The sequence below is a fragment of the Pyrgilauda ruficollis genome, unplaced genomic scaffold (assembly GCF_017590135.1).
Source record: "Pyrgilauda ruficollis isolate IOZ18807 unplaced genomic scaffold, ASM1759013v1 scaffold21, whole genome shotgun sequence".
NCBI lineage: Eukaryota > Metazoa > Chordata > Aves > Passeriformes > Passeridae > Pyrgilauda > Pyrgilauda ruficollis.
The window spans coordinates 10768443-10792503 of record NW_024520318.1 but is presented as its reverse complement, the minus strand read 5'-3'; the positions used below and the strand labels follow the sequence as shown (position 1 = coordinate 10792503).

The 24061-nt window shown below is 48.0% G+C and overlaps 1 protein-coding gene across 1 annotated transcript in view; it reads right to left on the bottom strand.

Moving 5' to 3' along the window:
- Nucleotides 1–24061, bottom strand: part of LOC121353838 (interleukin 1 receptor accessory protein) — a 48919-nt gene that overhangs the window by 18673 nt on the left and 6185 nt on the right. Inside the window, exons 2-4 of the mRNA XM_041467999.1 lie at nucleotides 13378–13445; nucleotides 1434–1719; nucleotides 491–683 (exon numbers count right to left, since the gene is read on the bottom strand). Coding sequence (XP_041323933.1) covers nucleotides 491–683; nucleotides 1434–1719; nucleotides 13378–13444 — 546 coding nt within the window. The 5' untranslated portion in view covers nucleotide 13445. The remainder of the gene's footprint in view (nucleotides 1–490; nucleotides 684–1433; nucleotides 1720–13377; nucleotides 13446–24061) is intronic.

The window sequence follows — 24061 nt, the reverse complement described above, 5'->3', positions numbered from 1 at the left end:
ATGTATCAGTTTTCAGAAAAGAGGTTTGCTGAATTGTGTCAAACAGGACACCCATTGTCTTTGCCTGATGTACAACTTCACTTCCTGACCTCAGAGGATTTTGGAAAGGATGCAATTTTCATGAACAGGTGGGTTTTTTTAAAGAAGAGGGAATATGAATGACAGTTTCCTTTCCAGGAAAGTGAGAGGCTCACACACAGCAGGTCAGGCACACTGCCCATAACTGAACTGAGCCACCTAAATCCCTCCTAGGAGTATTTTTCACTTGTGCACGCTGGTCAAAAAGCTTCAGTGTTAGCTCTCAATTTCTTTCCAAGAGCAGTTTTACCCATGAACTCAATGGAAGCAGAGCTCTTAAAATTAGTAAAGCTTCATTAACAGTATCATCACTGGGGAGACTCTGAAACGCAGTTCCATGACTGCCATGCCAACCACTGCTTTTTCACACACACCACTGCATCCCCCTGCTGCCCAAGTAAGTTCTTCTTACCAGGTACCACTTGACAGTTGGTGTCACACTGGCAGGGTAAAACCCATCAATATCTGGACATGTGATCTTCTGATTGGCATGCTCCAAGTAGAACATTTCCTCTGTGGGTTTTATGGAATGGCTCACACAAGAGTGCTGGTCTTTTGGAACAACTTCCAAGGGAAAAGCAACTTTGCTGCAGTAGGTTGTGTTCCTAAGGGTGGATGAGAACAGGGCTGATTAGTTGAAACTTGTTTACTCCTACAGCAGTGGAGTGGAATGAAATAAAAATTACATCTGCAATAACAAGCATCATAGCGCTGATGAGGTATGTACAGCCTTAGTTGACTCATTTATAAATGGGAAAGAAAACCCCACCAGAGGTGGCCACACAAGTTCACAAAAGCCTATAAAGATGACTAACAAGCAACATCCACTCTCCTGCTGCTAAAGCAGATCATAAGGTCAAAGACACAGACAAAAGACAACATGAGGAAGACCAAAAAGAGCTCTTACGCACAGCAGACGCTACGTTCATTTTGCACCACAGTTAGAGACACTCTTAATTTCCTAGAAGTCTGAATCTCATGAATCTTTGCCAAATTAGCGCGCAGTCAAAACATTACCCCTGCATCTGAAGCTATTTTTACTCTAGACATGCAGATCACTTCTTAATGGTGAGTGCCTGTGGATTTTGCCATGGGCTCAGCAATAATATTTTCACGGACACTTGCAGCAAGGAGAGGCACACTCATTAGTGTCTGCAAGGCTCCAAGCATTATTGCCATGTAAATTGGCTCAGCACTGAGCAGTCCTATAATTGCAACATTCTTTTCCCATTAATGCTTTTGTAAATGGTAGTCTCCTCACAGGAAGTTCTGGTGCTAACAGCATCATTTCCCCACCTCCATAAAAGTCCTTTGATTGCACTGAAGATGTACAGAAACTGCACCACACAACCTACCTGAGCATGCAGGTGTAATTCCCAGTGTCATTGAGAAGAGCAGGCCAGAACCAAAGGGTGTCTTTGTCCTTACTGATGTGATTGTCAGGGAGGCGATAATTAATGGGCTCCTCCAGATCCCGGTCCTGCGCGATCCTGTACCAGATCAGGGTTAAGCCAGCAGAATGGGCTGTGCTATAGTTGTACTTCAAGAAGGTCTCAAAAAGTGGGCATTTGATCCTGGCAGGTTCCCCATCATAAATCTGGATCTGCTTCATGGTGTCCACACCCCAGTCATCGCAGCGCTCTGCAGCCAGGAAGAACAAGGTGCTTTAGGCTTGCAAGTCTGCAGGAGGAAAACAGTTCTGCCCCCCACAGCCCTTGGTCCTGTCCCCATTAAAATCAGAGACAAAACTGTAGTGTTTTCAATCAAAGCAAACTGAGCTTTTATAAAACAGAGCAAGAACATTGTGCTCATTTCTAGAGAACCTGGAAACTTCTGTTTTCATTTGCACACCTCCTACGTTTATGCCAAGCTATTTATCTCTCATCAGGACAACAGAATAGGATACTCCTGCATAAAACTAGGCTTCCTACAGAGCTCCAAGAAAATTTACCACAAAAGTCATAGGTGGGAAGATAAAATTTGGATGACAACAAAGCCAGAGGTGTGTGTGCATCCATACACAATGATAGGGAAGATGGAAACAGACGTGCTGAAACAGGAGGAAAAAAAAGAAAATAAATCAAACATCAACCCTCCCTTAATGCTGTGGGTCACTTTCCCTGCCAGAAGAAGCTGGACTGTGGGTTCCAGAAGTGAGGGCTGTCCTTCCTGTGATGGATTCATGTGACACCTGTGCACACCAGGATAGCGCAATGAGTACAAGAAGTAATAAGTGACACAGAAAGACTGTTGATAGTGAAGTTTAGAACTGGAGCCTAGGGGGCAGAAGGAACAGTGTGGAGCAGGCAGCAGCAGGTTCTCTTGTATTCCCAGGCAGTGCCCAGGTGCAAACCCCAAGCACAGTTCAACAACAGGCAGTGGCTCAGTGTGGCTCACAGCAGACTTGGACTGACATAGAAAATATAAAGCACGAGAAAAAGCTGTATAGAGCTTTCTTTCTTTAATTACTTTCTTTTAAAAAATATTCTTGCCATTAGCAAACAGTTTTACCACAAAAAGCACAGTCCAAACCCATTTCTCTTCCAAGGACTCTTCTCCACTCTGCTCCTCCAACCCATCAGGATGCCCAGGCAGGCAGGGACTCGGTGCAAGCAAAGCACAGTCCCAGGGTGTCAGCAAACCTGGGAGCAACCTGCGCTGTCAGAGCCAACTGAGACACACGGAGAAGCTGCTGTCACTGCACCTCCTGCCTCCCCACGCTGACAAGGCAGAGCACAGCATGGCACACTTCCCAGTGCCTCTCTTGGAGCTGCTGGGAGGCATTTGCTAGGGCAGCCTGACGTCTGAGAACCCAAAATGAGTCAAACAGGAGAGGGGTGTGCTGCCTGCAGCAGTCCTTGGGAGCAGTGTCTCAGCACATCACACACAGGCTCACCACAGACGACACTGCAAAGTCTCTCTCATTTGCAGATATTAGAAGAACTCAGACTGAGAGGAGAAACAGAATACAATATGCTCTTTGAGCCAAATTCTTCTGAATTCTTCTGAACTGACTTCACAGGCCCAAAGCAAGATTTCTGGCATTTATTCTTCCCTAAATAGACAGTGGGATGTAGCTTGCCCCCAGATTCATACTTAATTTTAAAAAGCAGAGATAAACCTTTGAGAAGACAAGCCTGCAGCACTTAAAGGCAGTGATGCTAACTCCTGTGGCTCAGCAATGGTTAGTCATGGGCAGGAGGAATCTGGGCCAGTAAGAATAGAAATGTTTTCTGGCGGGTTTACACATAAATGTAAATGCAAGCTGCACTGCTCCTCCTGCAGTATGCCAAACACCCATATGACAGAGTGCTACTTCTGGAGGAAGAGAATGAATTGGGCTAGGAAAAGGCGGTGAAGCTACCCAGAACACAAGCATTTGTTCAGAGGAACCCCAACCCCAAATATCTGGAGAGTGCTCACCATCTAAAAACATACAGATCTTTCAGAAGTGCACAGCATCACACACTATGGCTGCTACCACAGGCAGTGCCGAGGCTGGAACCACTGCTGGAAGCCTCACACCCTGGGAAGGAGCATAATGACCCATCACCACCATGATCAGGGCAAACTGGAACCAGCAGACTGCTTTATGCTGGTGAGGCCATGAACTAGGCATGGTCAAATGTCCTTAGAGTGGTAATGAGACAATGAGCCTGCAGAGACTGCCTGCTAACTGCATGATAAAGCATGGGCTGTTACTCATGGAGACAGGGCAGTTTTTTCTGTAAAGAAAGGCTTCCCCTCTGAAAGGAGCAGACCTGGCTCTGTAAATCAGGATGCCCAGGTTCTCTTCCCAGCATCTGACTTGTGTCTCCTCTTGGGCTGCATAAAGGCAAATCATCCTTATTACTTCAAATGGCAGGACTGGGGAGAGAAGAAACTATATAAAACATTACTGTACTGAAATTCTTGGAGTCAAGATCAATGAAATTTGCAATCGTGAGCAGCTCTTGCATTTTGCAACAGCCCATAAATCAGCACTGTAAAACTACTTACCCGTTCAACCTGAATGAGTTATTGAAAATAAATACAACTATTTTCTCTTTTTTTCTTTCTACATTTCTCTAAAACAATACCCAGGCCTCGCCTTCTTAGCTTGGGAAGAGGGGACTGTTGTTGTTTTACTGTAAGAGCTGTACCTGGAGGTTTTGTCTCAGAGCTGGCCTGGCTTCAGGGACACTGTCACAGCAAACAGGTGGTGCTCAGGCTCCCCATGTGCCCTGCCCTGGGGTGCTGCAAGCTGTGAGCTGAGCCCCAGACACAGCACACAACTGCTGGTAATGAGCAGCTACACCCAGAGCTCAGGAGCAGCTGTGCAGTGGGAGATCCCAGGCTGTGCCTCCCTCCCAAGGCAAGGACTCCTCCTGGCTGCCAGGGAAAAGCCACCCAGCACGACTCCGAGGGCTCAGGAAGTACTGCCATGACCCCTCACTCAGAGCTGAGATGGCAGGAACACCACAGGCTGCAGCAAAATGTCCTTAACACATAAAACACCGAGGACAGAAATTGTGGTGCTTTGCACAGCTTCCCTGTGCCATGCTGACAGTTACACTGCTATTTCTACATTTTGGGGTGGTTTACTCCCAAGACAGCCGAGCTCTGCCTGATATAAAGTGTGAGAACTGCAGGGCACCCCTCACACCTTTGTGAGCCTCCTCACCTGTGACAGTGCTCTTCTCCCTGTGACAACAGCAACCTTTGCTGTGGTGGCACTTCTGCAGCAGAGCCCAGCAGATGGGGCAACATGTCCACACACATCCATTAAGTAGAGGGGATACATTACTATTGCTATAGTTCTATTTGCATCCAACAGCTCCCCACAACATTTTGTGCTCTTTCCGCTATTTTAAGGTCTACTGGATACTCAGAGCCTACTTGCTGCTAAGATCAGCATGCAACTACTTGTGTGTCAGTCTAAATTGGAGACAGCCTGGCATGCAAAAAAATGGCATGACTGACCCTTTATTGGCAAAAAGCAGTCCCACTAGGAAAAAAAAATATATACATAAACACATTAATATATGCTGATTCCAGCAACAATGTGATTTGAGGGAGCACTGCAGAAAGAGGATGCAAGGATCCAGTTGTAATTGTGAAAAACAGCAATAACTTCTATGGTGCTGAACATGCAGAACAGAGGTGCAGAATCACCTCCCTTGACCTCCTGGCTGCACTTCTTTTGTTGTGACCCATTTGTAGCAACTCACACTTGTTTTCACCGGCTAAGCCTCAGAAGTGAGTTTCTTCTCTCTTGAAATGTTTCCTGCAAAAAACAGCTGCTGGAGTTAAGAGCACCTCCTGATCAAATCAACTGGGATCAGCATTCATGCTGCAACTCCCGAGGTTCCCTAGCAAATGGAAACTAGTGAGAAGATGGAGCTATATCCAACTCCACATCTCTTCTATGCTGCAGCAAATGGAGCACTACACATACACCTGAAGGGCACAGTAAAATTCTCTAAAAATGCACCATCCCACAAATGCACCTTCCTAGAAATGGCTCTGCAAAATGATTTTGAAAGAAGCCACCTTGTCCTCAGTACCAGTGAAGAGCACTGCAGCTCCCTTGACCCCTCCTACTGCTGAATGCCCTCCAATTGCACAGCGAGCCTGTGACCCACAACACCTGCCTGGGACAGACAATGCGGGGAAAAGGCAAGAAATGGTCCTGTTTGCACAGCCCTGCTTAGGAAAAGGGGTGAGGATCTCCCATACAGGCTGCATGGTGGAAGGAAACACCCATCTCCAGAACTGGAAGACAAAGTGCAGGCAGGGCAGCAGGGTGAGGATAAGGATGTCCAACTTGATTTCATATGCCTTGATTTCATGCCTGCCTTGCATGCAGACTGGGACCATGCAGTGGCAGCAGGGCACAAAGCCATCAGTGCTGCCAGATTAATGATCCCTGTTCCTCACACCACTTCAGCTGCAGCATCAGGTGGGGCTGTACTATCATAGGATGACTTGGTTGGAAGGAACATTAAAAATCACCCAGTTCCAACACCCTTGCTGTGGGTGCAGGAACATCTCCCTCTAGACCACATTTCTTAAAGACCCATTTAACCTGGCCTTGAACACTTCCAGGGATAGGCCATCCACAGCTTTTCTGGGTATCCTCTTCCAGTGCTTCACCACCCTCACAGCAAAGAACTTCTTCTTAATATTAAATTTAAACCTACCCTCCTTAAGCTTAAGGTCATCCTCCCTTATCCATCACTATATGCCCTTGTGAGTTCTTCTGCACCTTTCTGTGAGGTCTCCTCAGAGCCATTTCTTTTCCAGGCTGAGTAGCCCCAACTCTCTCGGCCTGTCTTCACAGGAGAGGTGCCCCAACTCTCAGATCAACTTCATGCCCTCCTCTGGACTCACTCCAACTGATTCATGTCCTTTTTATGCTGGGGACCCCAGAGCTGAACACAGCACTGCAGGTGGGGTCTCAGCAGAACAGAGGTGCAGAATCACCTCCCTTGACCTCACAGCCGCACTTCTTTTGTTGTGACCCATGACACAGTTGGGTTTTTGGGGCTGCCAAGTCATATCTCAACAGGTTCCTACTCATCTGTCCCTGCTGCATTACCTCAAAGCAAAGCTGGTATGAGTCAGCCTCTACCCATGGGGCACAGCAAGGCCAGCCTGTTATGATGAACGAATCAGCATCAATAAGGCAGAAAAAGCTGATCACACAAAGCAATTAAACAAGAGTTAATCATTACTACCTTAATAAAAAAATGTTCCTCACCACCATCTTTCAAGCTCAGTCAGTGAGAAGGAAGGAGAGGAAGCCAGGCTGAATGGAGAAGCCAAGCTGTGAGCACAGGAGGCACCAGCTGTGGCCAGTACCACGCGTGGGTGCATCTCCCATTTATGCCAGTGCCAGGAGCACCCACTCTCCCCACTGTGTCTGCATTCTTCCTTTTCCACCCTGCACGAGACCAGCCCTGGCTGTTCCCTGGCTGTGTTCTCTGCTCAGTGGTATCCCATCTGACCAAACAACAGGATGCAGAAGAAGAGAAACATGGAAAAAAACAAATTAAAAGCTCTGCCCTCTGGTTTGTGCCTCTTCTCCTTAACTGGGAGAAGAGGCACAAACTAAAACACGCAGAGATGAGTGGGAATGACACAGAAGTTGGGTTAGGCCCAGCCAAGATCAGCTGGCTCTCTCCGTTTGCTCTCACTACTTCTGCAGAAGTGATGGTGGCCACAGAACACCTAAAAACTGAATTGTAACTGAATGCTGCCTTGGAGGCTCAGCCTAGAAGCTGTGCCAACTCTGCAGAAATTTATAATCTCACTTCCAGTGGAAACGCGTCCAAAGAGGCCTCTCATAACCCTACTGCCTTCCTCCCACAGCCTCTCCAGTAGAGCAAGGAGGTGGAAGTGGTCCTGGCACAAACTTCCTACTCAGCCCAACCCCATCCATGTAGTTCTGCTGTGATGGCCTTGGTGACATGGTTTTACACTTCTCCCAAGTTTCATCATATTCATCCTGTGTTGCCACTGAGCTGTAATGCCTCCACAGAAGCCTCTCATCTGGATGCTGCACACTGGGATGGAGTGTCTCTCTCTCCCCAAGTGCTTTTATCATTTGCATAGGTAGGACAGCTCAGAAAAGAAGAAGGAAAAGGACCTTTTGTTGCAGAATGGCTCAATTTTGAAAAGCACCTGTACACGGCAGTTGATTAACTTTAGACCCTGAATGTCTAATTTAAACAGGTGTGAAAACCTGCCTCTGCCAAAGTCATGGAAAACAAGCTGACTGCATAAACTTCTGCTGACTTCAGGGGAAGCAGCCAAAGCAAGACATCCAAAAAACTGATTCTGTAATGGAGCCCAGAGCTTCTGACTCTGAATCACCTTATCTCATCAAGCAAGCCTGTAACACTGGGTAGTCCTTATTTGTGTCTCTTAGAGCTCCTCCACAGTGAGCTCTGTGACTTCACTCTCTATCTGTGCATAAAGCTGTTTACTGCATGTGGCAGAGTATTTTGGTTACCCCCAGCAACTGGGCCAAAAAAAAAAAAAATATTGTATTCAGATTTCTCTAGCAAGCTTGACATATTTTTCTGGAGGCTTTCTTTAAATTTGAGATCAAAATGATAAAGGTAGGGGCATGAACTGCTTCCCTGAAGGATAAGAAGAGCAAACAGCTACTTTCCATCCCACTTCATTGAGAAAATTTATGCGTGAAGCAAAGCAGAGCAGCATAGGAAGAGGAGAGGTACAGGAAATGGAACACCTCATTGCAAAGTCATCTCTAGGAGAGGCAGCATGAAAAGGGGTCAGCATCTGATCAGCATCACTGCTGAGCTGTGCTTAAGCTGGCAGGGGCTCTTGCAAGCCTGGGACACCACACCGGCACTTGACAAGGTCCAGGCTAAACTCCTGGCTCTGCCAACAGGCTTGCTCAGCTAAACCCATGCAGCCCAGTTACTGCACTTACCCAGGAGCTCAAAATACAGTCAGCAATTCTTCTCTGTCCATCCCACAGGGATGCATTACAAAGATGCTGCAGCAGGTGTCCTTGGACAAGGATGGGAACCAAACAAACACAGCAGGCAGTGAAATGCACTACAAGGGTCCAAGCAGAGTCACCTGGGCGCCACAAAACATCTGACAGTGAGAGCACAGCCCTGCAGCTGTGGCAGGGGGACATGACAGCTCCCTGGTGCCCTATTTGACACACACACAGGAGCAAAGGTGACTGTTCAATACTGTGTCAGCAACATACCCAGAAAGGGCTGCTTTCCTCCAGACACTCCTGCACTTCAATGCAGATAGGTCACACCATGATGCCTGCACAGAGCTCACCCCCCACAACCCATTTCCTCAGCTGACAAGAAGCAGACGTGAGGTTTTATCTCCCCAGTGGGCACAGCTCTGGCTGGTGTGGAGAGAGGCTGGTGGCCGTGGGAACACATCTGCACCCAGGTCAGCTCTGCTCCATGGGTTTTATCTACATCCACTCCAGGGCTGTGCAGCTTTCAACACCCTCAGTGTCAATGACTTCATGCCCCCAAGTGCCATAAACTTCTACAACCACAATAGCTCACAGATGGGTATGGATGGTTATAAAATCATGTCCTAAATTAGGACAGCAAGAAGCTGAGATTGGAAGAGTAGGAGGAAGTCAGGAAATCCCAGGAGATGATGGTGGGGGAGGGATTTAGTCTCTTTAGAAAACAATAATGCAGTTTAATCTGTTTTTCTTTTGACTTTACACACTAAAATAAGCTTCTCAGCTTCTGGGGCTGTCACAAATCATAAGGAAAATAAGGCGACTGGAAACCCATCAGCAGAGTAAGAGCCATACAGTAATAATCCTGAGGAGCTGCACAGGGCTTTCCATCTTCAAAGTCTTTTACAGACAGTAATTTATTAATCTGCAAATTTCCCCTGGCCAAAAGTAGCTGTTCTGCCTTTCTGCTAAGCGTGAGATCCACAGTGCAGTTCAGCACTCAGGAGAGACAGTGCAGGCAGTGGCTCTGACCTCTGGAGCTAGACCTCTGTTTCTTTCTCACTGCAGCCAGAACTCCGCTGCTCCAGCCACCACCTGAACCCAGAAACATTGATGATATCTGGCACTTTGGAACCAGCTTCAGAGCAGACAAAACCAAAGTAGCTGAAAGCCTCTGATATGGGGGAGTGTAAATAGACATGTTCACAATCCAGCAAATAACAGCAAAGCCTGAAATACAGCCCCCAGGAGAGAAACTCCTGGCTGCCTTCCAGCCACTACCTGCCATGCTGGGGTATCATTCTGGCCCAGTCCTGGGCTCATCCTACCACACAGGCTGTCTGATAGCCCCCAAGGGAGCTACAGAGGCATTTCCCATGCACACACGATGATTCCCCCACCAAAGGGCTATTTATGCACAGCAGGTATCTGCTCACACTACATGGGTCCATTAGATAATCAGCATGAGGCTGCTCCTCCTCTCCTGGCAGCAATATTCTTCTGCTTTTGCAATTCCCTAAGATAGTACTCCCAGCCATGGTCATCTCCCCGGCCCTCACGCTACGAAAGCTCTTGGAGGGTGAGAGAGCAGCCTGGTTAGCAGAGAGGAAAAAATGGAATAAGAAGCACAATTACAGCCACATCTTCTTTATAAGTCAGCATCTAACACTGGTCAGATTTGTTCAGAAATTGGAAGATAACATTATTCTGTATTCATAGCAGCTGTTATGTTCTTTGTCCAACTGGTTTTTCATCTCTTTTGAGCCACTGTATATTTATATATTTATACGACTTCAGTAGTGGCAAAGAAACTATTGTACAACCAGACCCGGGTCCATCGACTTTTGTTATCCTTCCCTGGCTATCAGAACATCTGGGTTCATTAAGCATCCTACAACATGAGTTCCATCTGAAGGATGGCTTAGCTAGGCAAGGAAAGCAGAAGACCTTGACTACCACTGTAAACACTGACCCAAATGTCATGAGTGATGCACTCCATGCACTGCAGGTCATGGATATTCTCAAGACCCAGAAAAGATTTGCCCACGCGTTCAGCATGAGCCAACAGAAGACTCAGGCACCAATTCAGTCTCAGGCTCTGCATCTCTTACTCTACACTACTCAGATCACATTTCTTCCCTCGTACAGCTTGCACCTCCCTTTCAGCAACTGATTTTGTTTCAGCACCAGCCTCCATACGCAGCAGAAACAGCAGAACCCAGAGAACAGATGTTTAGAGCCACAGTGCTGTAGGCAAAATCTGGGGGGAAATAAAGTTTGTGGGTTTGTCTTTCCAGTAGGAAGCAGGGTGAAGCATAATGCTAAAGCTTTCTGACACACTGCCAGAGAGACTGACAGCCATAGTGGCTTAACTGGATGGAAAGGCCACTTGCAGCCAGAGCAATGCTGGTATTTTAGAGCTGAAATTTAGCAAGTGTTGGTTCCTCACCTCCTCTGTAAGCTCACAGAACCTGAGACTCAGCAGAGCTGGTACCCCTGGTTTAGGCAGTCCCTGGTCATTATTGCTGACCAGATTGCTCCACTGGGAAGGATGGCAGAGACAGGAAAAGCGGCAGCAAACCACAAGACGACTCCTGTCCCTGCCTCCAGCCTTCCTCAGTCCATCCTGGGCTGGAGAGAGAGCTGGTCCCAACAATACATCATTACATGACTTAGTAGTCAAGGCACAGAAAAGGACTCAGCTGAGATGACAAATCCCTACCAGGTCACACATGTTAAATATCCCGGGAACCAGGTTCCTCAGTGAGAGCTACCCGTCTCCATGGCCCTGCTTGATGTTAGGTGACCACCAGAGCAGCTGTAGACTGTGCACAGCCCTTCTGAATTCACCCCAGATAAGCTTAGCTCTGCTCCCCCCACCTACATACCCTGCTCCAAGAAGGAAAAGCAAGCCCAAATGCTGTAACATTTTCAGAATAAGGCCACTATATCATACTGCTATGTATTTATGACTTTGCAAGGGTGAAACGAGCTCCAGTCTCCTTTTGGTGCCAGTCCCAGGAAACCCTGCAGTGAAACAGAGGGCTGCACAGACGGCTGCCCCTCCATCCAAGCACAAACAGCCATCCAAGCCCATCATGAATAACAAAGGACATTCTGACAGCCCAAACCGGTTTATGAAGTCCATGGCACAAAAAGGAAGCTTTGAACTGAAGAGCACGTCTGACACCCACAGACCTGCAGGAAATTAAATGTATATACTGCAGTGGATTTGCAGGAGAAGTGTATTTTAACTGATCACATGTCTCATATATTGAGACTTGACTTACATTCTTGCAGCACTCTACAAGGGTTCTGGCCACCCTGTACAGCAAATCTCTGCTAAAGGAGACATGTTTAAAAAGTGCTAAATGCCCTGCAGAAATGCATGGAGGGTTCTGGTTCTGCCAGATCAAGTGGCACGAGCCTGTATGGCCCAAATGCCAGGGTGCTCATTTCTGAAATCAGCTTCTCAGCCAACTGTGTTAGCTTTTAGAGCTGCTCTAACATTTCCTGGGCAATCCTGATTCAATTGCACCTACCTCTCATTTCTGCAAAATCCCAAGATGACTGCACGTGGGGTGTTGTAATGCTGCCTCAGCAGGAGGAGGATGTTGCGTTGGTGGAGAGCAGAACAGCTCGTCCAGAAGCACAAGGAAAGCAGGGATTTTCCCAGCGAGCAGCTGAGATCCATGTTGCTGGGTCCCTCCTTCCCCACACACTCCCACTGCCTAGGGCTTAGTGGAGGAGACCTAGGCCGTGTATTCTTTCTCCTTTGCTGTTTCCCCTTTGCTCACCACCCACCCAGCCCTTGTTAGCCAGGATGGGACATCCCCCACTAAAGATCACAGCCTACTGTGAATGCCTGCAGCCCTTGGGCAGCCCAAGGGAAAAAACCTCCCAGGCTTCAGCCTCTGCAATGAACACTGCACTGAGATGAACCTTGCTGAAGTGCACGTTGTGAATCTGGCCCACAGTAATTCAGTGTGGTCCAAGAGAGAATGACAGAAGAGCTGTTCATCTGCTCGGGGTATATTGTATCTGCTTGTTTGCCAGCATTGCAGAGGGACAAGAGTTCATGGGGGGGGACTCGTCAAACCCCTGTACAGCCCTTATTTCTGAACACTTCCCCCCATAAAACCAGCTCCTGTTCTTTCCTCCCTCCCCCTTTCCACTTGCCTCCTGCAAATCATGCTGTCTCCTTCCACCCCCAAATAGGAAGTCCGGAGCCGAGACATGCACAATCTGCCTCTTCACAAGAGCTGGGCTGAACGAGTGCCAGAGGAGCTGCGAGCATGACAACATATTTCCTGTCAGGAAAGTGACTCAGTGAGACGGGTATCAGAGCTCCTCTTACTCTAGAAGTTCCCCTCTCCCCTTGCATTGCTAAGGCATGAGTCAGAATTGGAGAGCTGAATCTCAGTCTCCTCCGGATCCAAGCAGGGATAGCAGAGTTCAGGTTCAAGCCTGGGTCCTTCCTGCAGCTCAGTGACAAGGCAGCTCCATGGGCCAAGCCCTGGATCCACCCCTCACAGAAGGGCAATAATGATACTAATGACAAATGATAATAATGACTAATGATAATAATGACAAAGGGGACAGCTGGAGTTTGCAAAGCACTTTTAGGTTGAGATGCTGCTGCTGTTTGCTCATGCACCTCTTCACCCACACTGGTCATTGTACAACAGCCCACCAGAACCAACACTGTGTTCATGCATTTACTAAAGTATTTTATACACAACCATTTAATCCAGAAATACTGCAAATGCTCAAAACTCACAGCAGACAGTTTTCTTCTCTGCACAGTAAGTGGGCAGGTCCATCACACGCCATGTCCTTACCTGAGCCTCTGCCGAGGGTGACCATGGACAGCCAGAGTGAAACCAGCAGGACACTGACCATCTTCATCCTGGGAGACAAAGCACACAGACCTGGTTATTAGACACTGTTTTACCACTGCAGGCCATTTTTTAACTCTGTGTGTTTATTCCTCCGTTCACCCAGTGATCCTTTAATTCTGGCACATCCCTGTTTTATTTCATTAAGATTCCTTAAGAACAGCGGCTGCACGGCAGCACCACTCCGCCTGCGGGCAGCTTGCCAAGCCTGGGCGGTGATGGCTCTGAAGAGGACAGCCCAGCTCATTGACTTAGGTCACCAGAATGGTCTACATCAGGGAGCACAAGGAGTCAAATCGATGTTTGCAGGCTACAAATCCCAAGCTCTGACTCCCAAAGGAAGGTCCTTTGCCAAGACCTCCTTCTGGTCATCTCTAAGAACAAGTGCAGAGAGCGCTCGCAGTGGCTGCGGCACATCTGCACCGAGTGCTTGTCCCACACTCTGACAGGACAGCCACACCAGAGCAGTCCCAACTGGCAGCAGTCCCAAGGTGTGCTGCCAGAGCCTGCTTCAACCTGCTCCTGCAGGCAGTGGAGGCAAGCCACCCGCTCTTCTCAGTCAAAACCTCCTTGGAACTCGCAGGAGTAAACAAACGCCAGGTTTGTACACTTCTCAGAAAGGATCTAAACAAAGGCTTATACTTTCTAAGCATCAGTGATAAGCAAAAGACAATACCAAACTTTTCCATTCCCACTACAGAACACAATTTCCTGCAATTTGAGATAAATGTACACTGCCAGAGTTTCACTGGCTGCCCACTCCAGTATCTGGCATTCGGCTCTCAGAGCTGCTCACTCACTGGAATTAAATATCCCTCTGTTTCAAGGTTTTTCAGGATGCAATTTATAAGCTGGTAGTCATGAAAACTGACATCTACTAGATGCTTTCATTAAAGGGGTTAAGGTCACATTTGATATTCCTGTGTGCTGTCAGATCACAAAGGGAGAAGAGATGGTTAAAAGGCTGAACTTCATCAAAGCATCTCAGCTCTGCCAGGCAGATGCAGTAATGAGCATGGTGATACTGTCAGGAATGTGCTCATGAGATGACAGAGAAACCTGCTCCATCAGGGTGTGTTAAAAGTGTGGGGGGAGAAGCCACAGAGCTCCCTTAAACACCTCCCTCAAAAACCTGTCCAGAATATATGCAGTACACAGAAGGGCTTTGAGCAAAAGCAGAGAACACCTATGATTGCACAGATTGCAGAGATGAACAAGAATGCGACACGTGAACTGCACTACTCAAAACCCAGCAGCGGATATTGAATCCTTCCTTTTCAGTGCTTACATCTGAAAAGCCTTTGTGCGATGCCTTCCCTCTGCTGGGCTCATCTCAAAGAGACAAAGGAAATCTGAAGCATGCCTGTTCTTCCCTGCACAGTCCATGGAAAGGGCTGCACACTGCCTCTGAAGCCATCAGGCTTTCAAAAATGGTCAAGAAGCAAGGAAAAAAAATGAGTTTTTTTCCCCTGGGGTCCAGCTGAGAGGGCTGATCATCCCTTACCACCTTCCTCCAAACTGAAATGCCAGCTGCTTATCAAATTCCTCTTTATTGCCACCTACAACCAGCTTCCAACATTACTTAAGACTCCATAGGGAAGAAACAATATTAAGTACTCCCACCCCTTGGAAATGCTGAAGAAAGATAAAACATTTTTATGCCATCAGATAAATGGACAGAGAGATCCAACATGCTGCACTTCTGGTAGGAATGAAGGAACTTTTGGTAATTGAGATGCTTGAAGAGAAGACGTGTAAAGAGTGGCAGGGAATCATTCCCATAATCATGATCCCTCATGGTTCCCTCTCCATTTGTCATTAGCCAAATGCACAGCGTGTCCTAACTCACCCTTATTTTCCAGCGACTCTCTCCTGCATTTTGCACAAATCAGACTGAATTCAGCCCTGAAGCAAGCAGGAACAACTACGGACTTTGGATGAGTTTCCCTTGTATTGAGCAAGGCCCATTTGCGTGGCCTGAGGCCAAAATAAACTACTACATTTCACTCGGTGGTACACGAACTCTGCAGTGAGCTAATATTTACATCCATTAGCTGTGCTCATGGGAACATGCTCCTTTCAACTGTCTCACAGAGCCACCAGGTCTCCGTTCCCAAGAGCAAGGTATCCAAGATTTCCATGCTCTGCCTACTAGTAGGAAAATCCTTTTTTTCTTCCTCTACCCAGCTATAAAATCAGAAGCCTTACACACAGAGTGATTTACTTCTGGTTCCTTCCAGGCTTTCCAGAGATCTTATCAGTGGAGACAGACAGACACAGAGCCTGTCAGATTACAGCAATTTCTCCATTACAGAGAAGGGACACAGCTGACCACAGCCCCGGCTGCTCCCACTCTACACAAAATGCAAAGGACCATGGAAAGGACATGCATGGAGTCAAGGGCTGGTCAAGGGGAGGCATCACACCTTTCTGGATGCCTGACCATGCCAGGATTTGCCAGCCCAGCTCCATCCCTGTGGCACACGATTACTCAAAAATACTCCAAAACCCCAGTAGCCCCAAACCTGTGACATCCCCCCAGACAAAAAGGTCTGCCCACAGCAGTCCTGTGGTGACACAGAAGAGCATTACATCCTGCTGCAGAGAGGGGTGGGTTTTGCAATGCCCTAAAGAACCTGACACCACAAGACCACCCTGGTCTTGCCAGGAACAGAAGAGTTTTCTCAACCTTTCCCAGCTTCTGTGTTTCGTGACACCACAGAGCATGTTGCCATTTTTCCTGCCTGTGATGCAATTCCAGTGGTGTCTGATGAACTTCTTGTGCAATTCTGTAGAACTGCACCGAACACCAGCTTCTGTGGCTGCAACCAAAGGAGCCAGAGGCCAGGGAGTGCAAACCGAGGCTGCAGCAGAAGGCTTCTCCCAACTGCATCCACCCAGTGCAAATAAAAACAAAAGGAGAATAAAATCAGTGAGCAGGAGAGCTCACCAGCTCAGCAATCACACTGCAGCTAGAAAGCAGGCAATCAGAGCAGCCAGAAGGCAGCCGGAGAGCTCTGATACATCCTCAGCACTCCAGGAACTTCTCACGAGACCAATATACTCTGAGGTGCTCTTAATGTCTTCATAAATTAACATTTTAATAATAATTCATAGAGCGGTTAGGGAAAATGATCCATCACAGCCCTTGCTAGAATTTTTTTTTAAGGAACTTAACTTGAAATGTTCACTTTGTTTCAGATCAGAAATTTTTCCCTTTTCCTTCTGGAGCACTTTTTTCTTCAAACTTTCACCTTCTGTCTACTGAGGAGCAAAGAAAAGTGGGGTGGGGGGAAGCACAATCACGGAAGTGTCTCATGCTCTTAACATCAAAGGAGGTGGAAAATCTAATTTTTTTCATTTCATACTGGTCACAAGTGGCATTTCTGTCAGAAAAAAACAGGAGTATTTTTATATAAAACACCTTTTAATAAAACACCCTTGCCAAAGAGACCCCAGCAAGGCATCATTCCCTCCTGCCTTTAGCAGCATGGACTCTGCAAAGCCCACACACTTTACCAGCAATTATAAAACCAAAGACAGATGTCAAGTAATTAATGAAGAGAACTGCACTCAAAGCAACTGCTGCACACCTATTCTCAAAGACACTGTACCAATTCTACAGAACAATGCTGCATTTTCCAGGAAAAATGCCTTTGTCCCTCCTGACCAGAGGCCTCTAGGGAGAGCTGATAGGTTTTTTGCTTTTTATGGAGAAGTCACACTATGGCCTGCAGAACAAAAGTGCCCTTCAGAACCTTGCCACTAAGTGCTCTGACTGAAAGGGAGTGTAAAATAAAGCAGTTCTTGAAAGAGGAAATAAATAATTTCAGCCCAAGCACGTTTTGCATAGTATTTTCTTTCTGTAATTCTGTCCCAATTCAAAAGCATTTGAGAACCCCAAAAAATGGGATACAGACACAGGAAGGTTGGCAAAATCCAGAGTGGGCTAGCTTAGGGAATGCTTTGGTTCTGTGCCACATGGACTTGGAGATGAAGGTTGACTGATGGGCTGCAGAGCAGAGCTGGTGCTCAGGAAAGGGGCTCAGCTCTCTGCTCCCAGCCACAGCCTGCCCACAAACCCTGGGTCCCTGCACCATCACACAGAGCACTGGAGAAGGCTGCTCGATGAGTTTGCTGGGTTTCTGACGGGGAAAAACAGACATACAGTTCAAGTAAATTTAAAGAATCCAAAAGGCAAACAAAGGGCAGCCTGAAAAAGAAGCTACAGAAAAGTAACAGCAAAAACACTAATGGAAAATGGGAAAAGGCCCTTCAGCCCCCCAGGAAACACTTTTGCTTTTCAGTATGTGCAGGAGTAAGTCAGACAAAAGGAGGAATTACTGTAGCATAAACCATCTTGGTGCCACTTAGCCAGGGCTTGCACAGTGTCTCTCTGACCCTGTGTCTCCTCCAGAGGCCACGTGGGCACTGCCTGGCACTGCCCTTGGCTGTGCTGCCCATGGTGCCACTCTGTCCTGCCCGAAGGGAGCCCCTCCTGCACAGAGCTGGTCAGTGCCAGGGACAGCCCTCCAGAGGAACAGAATGTGATACCTAGGCAGAAAGACAGGCCATGGCTTTTGGAAGTGCAGCCTTTACTGCCCAGGAGGAATAACCGCATTCATGACAATTTTCATCCCAGGAAGAGAGCAGGGAGGAATGCAGCAGCAGTTTGGTGATGAGCACCAAAAGCAGCTCGCAGCACTTTCCTTGCTCTCATGCATGCTACGCCACACTCATCACTTCAAACACAGGCACAGTGACCAGAGGGCCCCAACGCTGGCCTTGCAAAAAACATCCACAACTCTCCTGAGGGCAGGGGGCCCAATTTGTCTTGGCAAGCAGCTCCCAAATAGCCAGGCACATTTCAGCAGGGATCAAGCAGAGCTGAAGCCTGCCCTGCAATCAGGGATATCACAGGAGCCACAGTCACTGCATCTACTGGTGACACATCCAAGGCAGGGACCTGCACAATCAGTGCTGGAGTCCCACCTGGGCCAGGGCAGCTGCACTCACCAGGCCATCACATGCCTGACATCAGAGCAGGCTGAAAGGAATTTGTTCTGAAATATTTCTATTACAAAAGTAATTTATGTCATCAGAACCACAGGAAATGCTGAAATTTGAGCAGCCTGAAAGCTTTTCACCAGCTAGAATCAAATATTATACACCTGTTTTTGCAGAGGGGAAGGAGAATTAAACTAGTGGGAGTCAGAAAGTTGCCCTGGTGAGAGGTGTCTCCTGTCACCAGCACAAAGGATTTTCTGCCTTGCTTGGTCAGACCTGGCCACTGGCACACAGCGTTACAGCCAGAGCTACTGAGTACCCTGAAGGACAAAAATACCAAACCAAAACCAAAGACACAACAAGAAAATCTGGAAATAGTCTTCTTAACCAGTGGCTCGGCCAGCTCACTGCCAGCCAAGGACATGACACCAAGCATCCAAGGTGGCCCCATTTGCCTGTCACCCACCACGGCCCCTCCCTGGCTTCCTGCCTGCACATCCAGACCAAGAGCTGCAGCCTGATGGCTTTTTAATAAAGACATTTTACAACATCCCCAACACGGGGATGAACGAGCTCAGCGGTGTGATGCTCCAGAGTCACCATGGGAGGTGATCCAAAGCTATTTCTCCTTCAACAGAGCAGCACAAATTGCTGAAGCAAGGCTGCCCTTCCAGGAGCACCAAGAGCTCCCCAGGGCAGAGCTGGCAGCAGCCTCCCAAGCTCAGAGGCTCGGGAAAAAGTGTGGAGACTTTCATCCACAGTGAGTCATTCCTGGGAGCCTCCTTGGTAGTGCAAGATTTGCCAGTGCCAATGTTTGGGACATGGAGGTGAGATTTCCAGGCAGGGAATTTGTGATTTGCTATTGGCACTCACATACCATATCCTGGCATCCTTTTGGCTCAGCAGATTTAACGCTAACAATGAGAATTCAGAAGAAGAAGGTTTTTTTCACCCTCACAAAAGAAAGAAGTGCAATCTAGGCATGTGGAGAGAAGTGGAGGGAGGGCTTGAAAATGTACCTGAAGAAATTTGTCATCCCCTGCTTCCCTTTGCAGTTCTCCTGGGTTCCTGTCAGGACCTGGAAAAGCAGAAATGCTACAGATCTTGCTCACTGCTCTGCTGGAGTCCAGGGTGCCACTGATCATACTCTGCCACCAATTTAGCAGGCAGAGCACGCTACATTTCATACATCATACACTGTTCATAAACGAGCTCTCTGTCACCTCTACAAAATATGCTCACCTGGACAAGTCAAATAAGCAGCTGGGACTATTGCCTGGAGATCTGTGGAGTGGGCTGGAGAGGGGCAAGTAGAGCCACAGCTATAAAATCAAACAGTATGGATTACAAATGGATCCATGCTGGCCACTGAGCAGTTCAAACACTAAGTTACAAGAGCACTTCTCTGCTCGAGCAAAAGGTATCCAGCTAAGATAGTCTATTTTTTATGTGTGAATAGCCAGGGAATGAAAAGTTTCCAACCGTGCTTCAAAGAGAGCTGAGATCTTCCATGAAGCCAGACACAATGCTTCTATTTTGGACAGCTATGTTATAGTGAAGGGAGAGTTCTGAGAAACACACACTTATTGTGCTACCACAAAATAAACTGAGAAACCAATCTTTGCACAGAAAAAAAGGAAATCTGCAATCAGTGTGGCCCAAAGACTTGAGAAGACTTAAGGAATCCAAAGTGAGATCCCCCCTCACTGGAAAAGTTCCAATTAACTGTCATGGAACACTTGGAGACACCTGACAACAAGCATTTAATTTATACATTGTGCCTCCTGACTTTTTAATGGTTTTACAATGTAAGCAGCTCCACTACCCTCCCTAGGAGGCTGTTCCACTGCCCCAGTGGACACAGCAGCACATCCACACTGCATCAGATTGCACAGCAGCAGCCCCAAGCTCAGCCAAGTCACTAAATCCAGAGAACACAGTGCAGATTTGAGCAGGTTTTCAGAAGGACTTAATGCCTTTTTCAGGACAGGCCCAGGACTCTCAAACCCCAGAGCAGCTTTCCCAGGAGGTGTCTCCTTGCAAGCCCAGCCTGGTCCAACCAGTGCCCTGCAGCCCCGCTCCCATCTCCCCTCTCACACCAGGGGCTGCACCAGCCCTGCTCAGCACCACCTGCAACAGCCTCTCGGTGTCAAAAACACTCCAAGAGTTTCTTTTCTTAAGTTCATGCCCTTGCTGGGAGCTAGGTACCTGCTCCTTCACTTCATCTCCTCCCCTCACAGCACTAAGTGCTTGAGCACCAGATTCCCAGGATGGCTGCTCCATATCCAGACAACATCCTTCCCTGCTCATTCTTCCAGAGAGGGACACAACAGGCAAAAATCCTCCAAGCACCACCATGCTCCAGAGCACATCACTGTCTTTCACTTCCCTTCCCAAGAATCTGCTTTCCTGTGGTGCCACAGATTCCTCAGGAGCTGCAATGTCTCCAGCACTACTACCAGGTTTGCCCGTGCTGCTGCCAGTGGGAAGCCCAGCTCTTCCTCAGGCATAAGAGAATGATTTCCTCAAGTGACCCTGGGTATCCTGGGATAAGCAACATATTCAAGTCAGATGAGTTTTTCAAGTTTGGGCCACACAGCATTTCCACACCTGGTACTTATATTAATCATGTTAATTTAATCCCATTTAACCTTACAAGTAAAAGCAAACAAGAATAAGACATCAAGATGCTTCAATCCCTGTCCTGCAGCTCAGACAGGCTGCTCCAAGTGTGCTTTATACATCAATCAATTTAAAGCAAACAAAAATAGAAAGCCCAGGAGCTACCAGCTCCCTCAAGACAGCACCTCACTTAAAAGCATTTCTCTGGAGGTCCTTCCAGCCCTCCACATTCCCAGCCCACCCACCTGTTCCTCCTGGTGACTATCAGAGCAGCTTTCTTTTGCACACCTGTCCCTTTCCAGCCAGCATAGTAGAGTTGCATTCTGCAAAGGGGACTAGGAAAAGCTGTGTACACACAGAAAAAAGGAGGAGAAGAGAAACAAGAGTGAGACAATCCTTCCCCCACTGTGATGCCCATTCCTTTTGCTCCCCATGTCTCTAACATCTCCTTCTGCAAATATTTGGTTGCACCATCACAGGGAACTTGCTCAGGCTCTGCCTGCCCTGGCCCCATCAGTGCATCTTGAAATTCAACCTTCAAAGAACAACACCCTGAAATTTGAAGTCCAGGAGCCTCCTGTGAGAAAGTCTGCTCTGTGACCCACAGCACCTACACAGTGGGAAAGCTGAGATGGAGCTGCAGGCAGCAGTATGCTGTGACTGTCATCAATATTAATTATTTGGGGAGAATATGATTGATCTCACAAGGGCAATGAATTCATTTCTCCAGCTGAATGACAAACAAAAGGCAATACATGCGCTGCTGACATTTCCAAAGGCTACGAGGTGCAGAGACACAAGGAAATACTGCTATGCACTAAAGCCCTGCTGCAAAGGGCCAAAAATCTGGAAAGTCTCTGAAATGTTCATTTCTGAACACCTTCAGTGCCAGGAAGCAGATGCCTTCATATTCTCAAATCTGTGCTGACCCCAGCCCTGGGCTGGCTCTCATCTTTGCATTGAGAGGAAGCAATCACTGAGGATCTTTGGGAAGTTGGTGTCATGGTTTGACTCTGGCCCAATTCCAGACTCCCACAAAAGCTGCTCACTCACCCTCCCCTCCTGTGCCACAGCTGGGCAGAGGAGAGAAGAAATTAATGAAGGGTTCATGAGTTTAGATAAGGACTAGGAAAAAACACTCCAAGGGCAAAACAGGCTCAGCTTAGAGGTACAAAGTGAATTTATTACTAGCAGAGCCAGAAAAGGATAATGAGAAGTAAAAGAAAGCCCTTAAAACACTTTTTTTCCCCCAACCCTTCCTTCCTTCTCACCAACAGCACAGGGAGACAGGGAATGAGAGGTTTTGGGTCTGTTTGTCACTGAGATTTTCTTCTGCTGCTCTGGGAGAGGAGCCCCTCCCCTGTGAGCCCATGGGGTCTCTCCCATGGGAGGCAGTTCTCCATGAACTTCTCCAGTGTGGGTCCACTCTCACAAGCAGCAGTCTTCCCAAACCTGCTGCAGTGTGAGTCCCTCCCACGGGCAGACAGCCCTCCCAAAACTGCTGTGCCACGGGTCCCTCTTCTACGGAGTGCAGCCCTCCAAGGACAGGCTGCTCCGGCCTGGGAGCCGGGCCCCTCTCTCCAGTGGGGCTCCCGCTGGATCACAGGCTGGATGCCTCCTCCAGGCATCCACCTGCTCCTGCCTGGGCACCTCCCCAGGGGCTGGGGATGGATCTCTGCATCCCCTGTGGATCCTGGGCTGGGGGTGGATCTCTGCATCCCTGAGGATCCCCAGGGGCTGCAGGGGCTCAGCGGCTTCCCCATGGTCTCACCAGGGCCTGTAGAGCATCCACGGAGCCGGCACCTGGAGCACCTCCTCCCCTCCTTCTGCACTGGCCGTCGTGTCTCCACGTTGTTTCCCTCACATGTCCTCACCTCCTCCTCTTCTGTGACTGGAAGAAAAAACTGCACCTGCCCCACTTTGTCTTGACCCTCCTCCCAAATACGTTACCACAGAGGTGCCACCAACCTCTCCAACTGGCCCAGCCTTGGCCAGCAGCATGTCCATCTCCAGAGCCACCAGGGACCAGCTCTGCCAGACATGGTGGAAGCCTCCAGAAGCTTCCCACAGAAGCCACCTCTGTGGCCTCCCATCACTACCAAAAACCAGGCTGTGCAAAAACCAACACAGGTGGGTTGAGTTTCCCTCCTGCTCTTTGACACTTCATGTCAGCAACTACAGAGTCATTGCACCTGACAGACAAGGAGGCAAAAAATATTTCTAAGGGGGAAACATTACCCTCCTGGACTATTGAACAGGGCTGGAATGCAAGGTACAGCTCCCCTGTGCAATGGGAGAAAAGGAAGACACAGTGAGCCTGCAGAAAAGCATTTCTATCTCTCCATGGGGTCAGGAGTCTGTGTGTGTGAAACCTCCCAAGGAGACAGAGTTAACCAGTCTCCCAAAATTCCACACAGCAGCATGAGAGAGGACAAGGAAGGAGGAGAAGGGTAAATGCACTGGAGCTATTTTTTCAAGAGAATGGATATGGGGGAAATCCCATCCCAGTCCATAGGGATGTTATTCCAGTGGAGTCTGAGTTCTGTCCTTCAGTCACCCCAACACATCAGCTCAAATACAACCAGCACAATTTGCTAGAGCAACACATTTTGGGATCCAGCAGCACATCTGTGTTCATTCAGAGAGGCTGGGTGCCCTCAAGACCTCCAGAGCCTGCCAGCTGGGCAGCAACATCCTGCTCCCACTACCCAGATCCCTTCTTAAAAACAAGGGCTGGGAGGGATCTGTGCTTGAAGGAAGAGAGGCTATTTCTCAACAGAACAAATCCAATTCTTTGTATTAGAGTGAACTTGCATGCCTCTTACTGATTAAAAAAAATTAAGTATTTTTTACACATCTCAGAGCTTTGACTCAACAGATTGCTAATAAATTCATGTAGGTGGGGCTCTTGATGTTACTATGGTGGGAGGGAGGTGAGGTTTTACTTTTTGCAACAGGACTAACCTGAGAAAAAAAGAACTAGAAATTTGGACTCCTT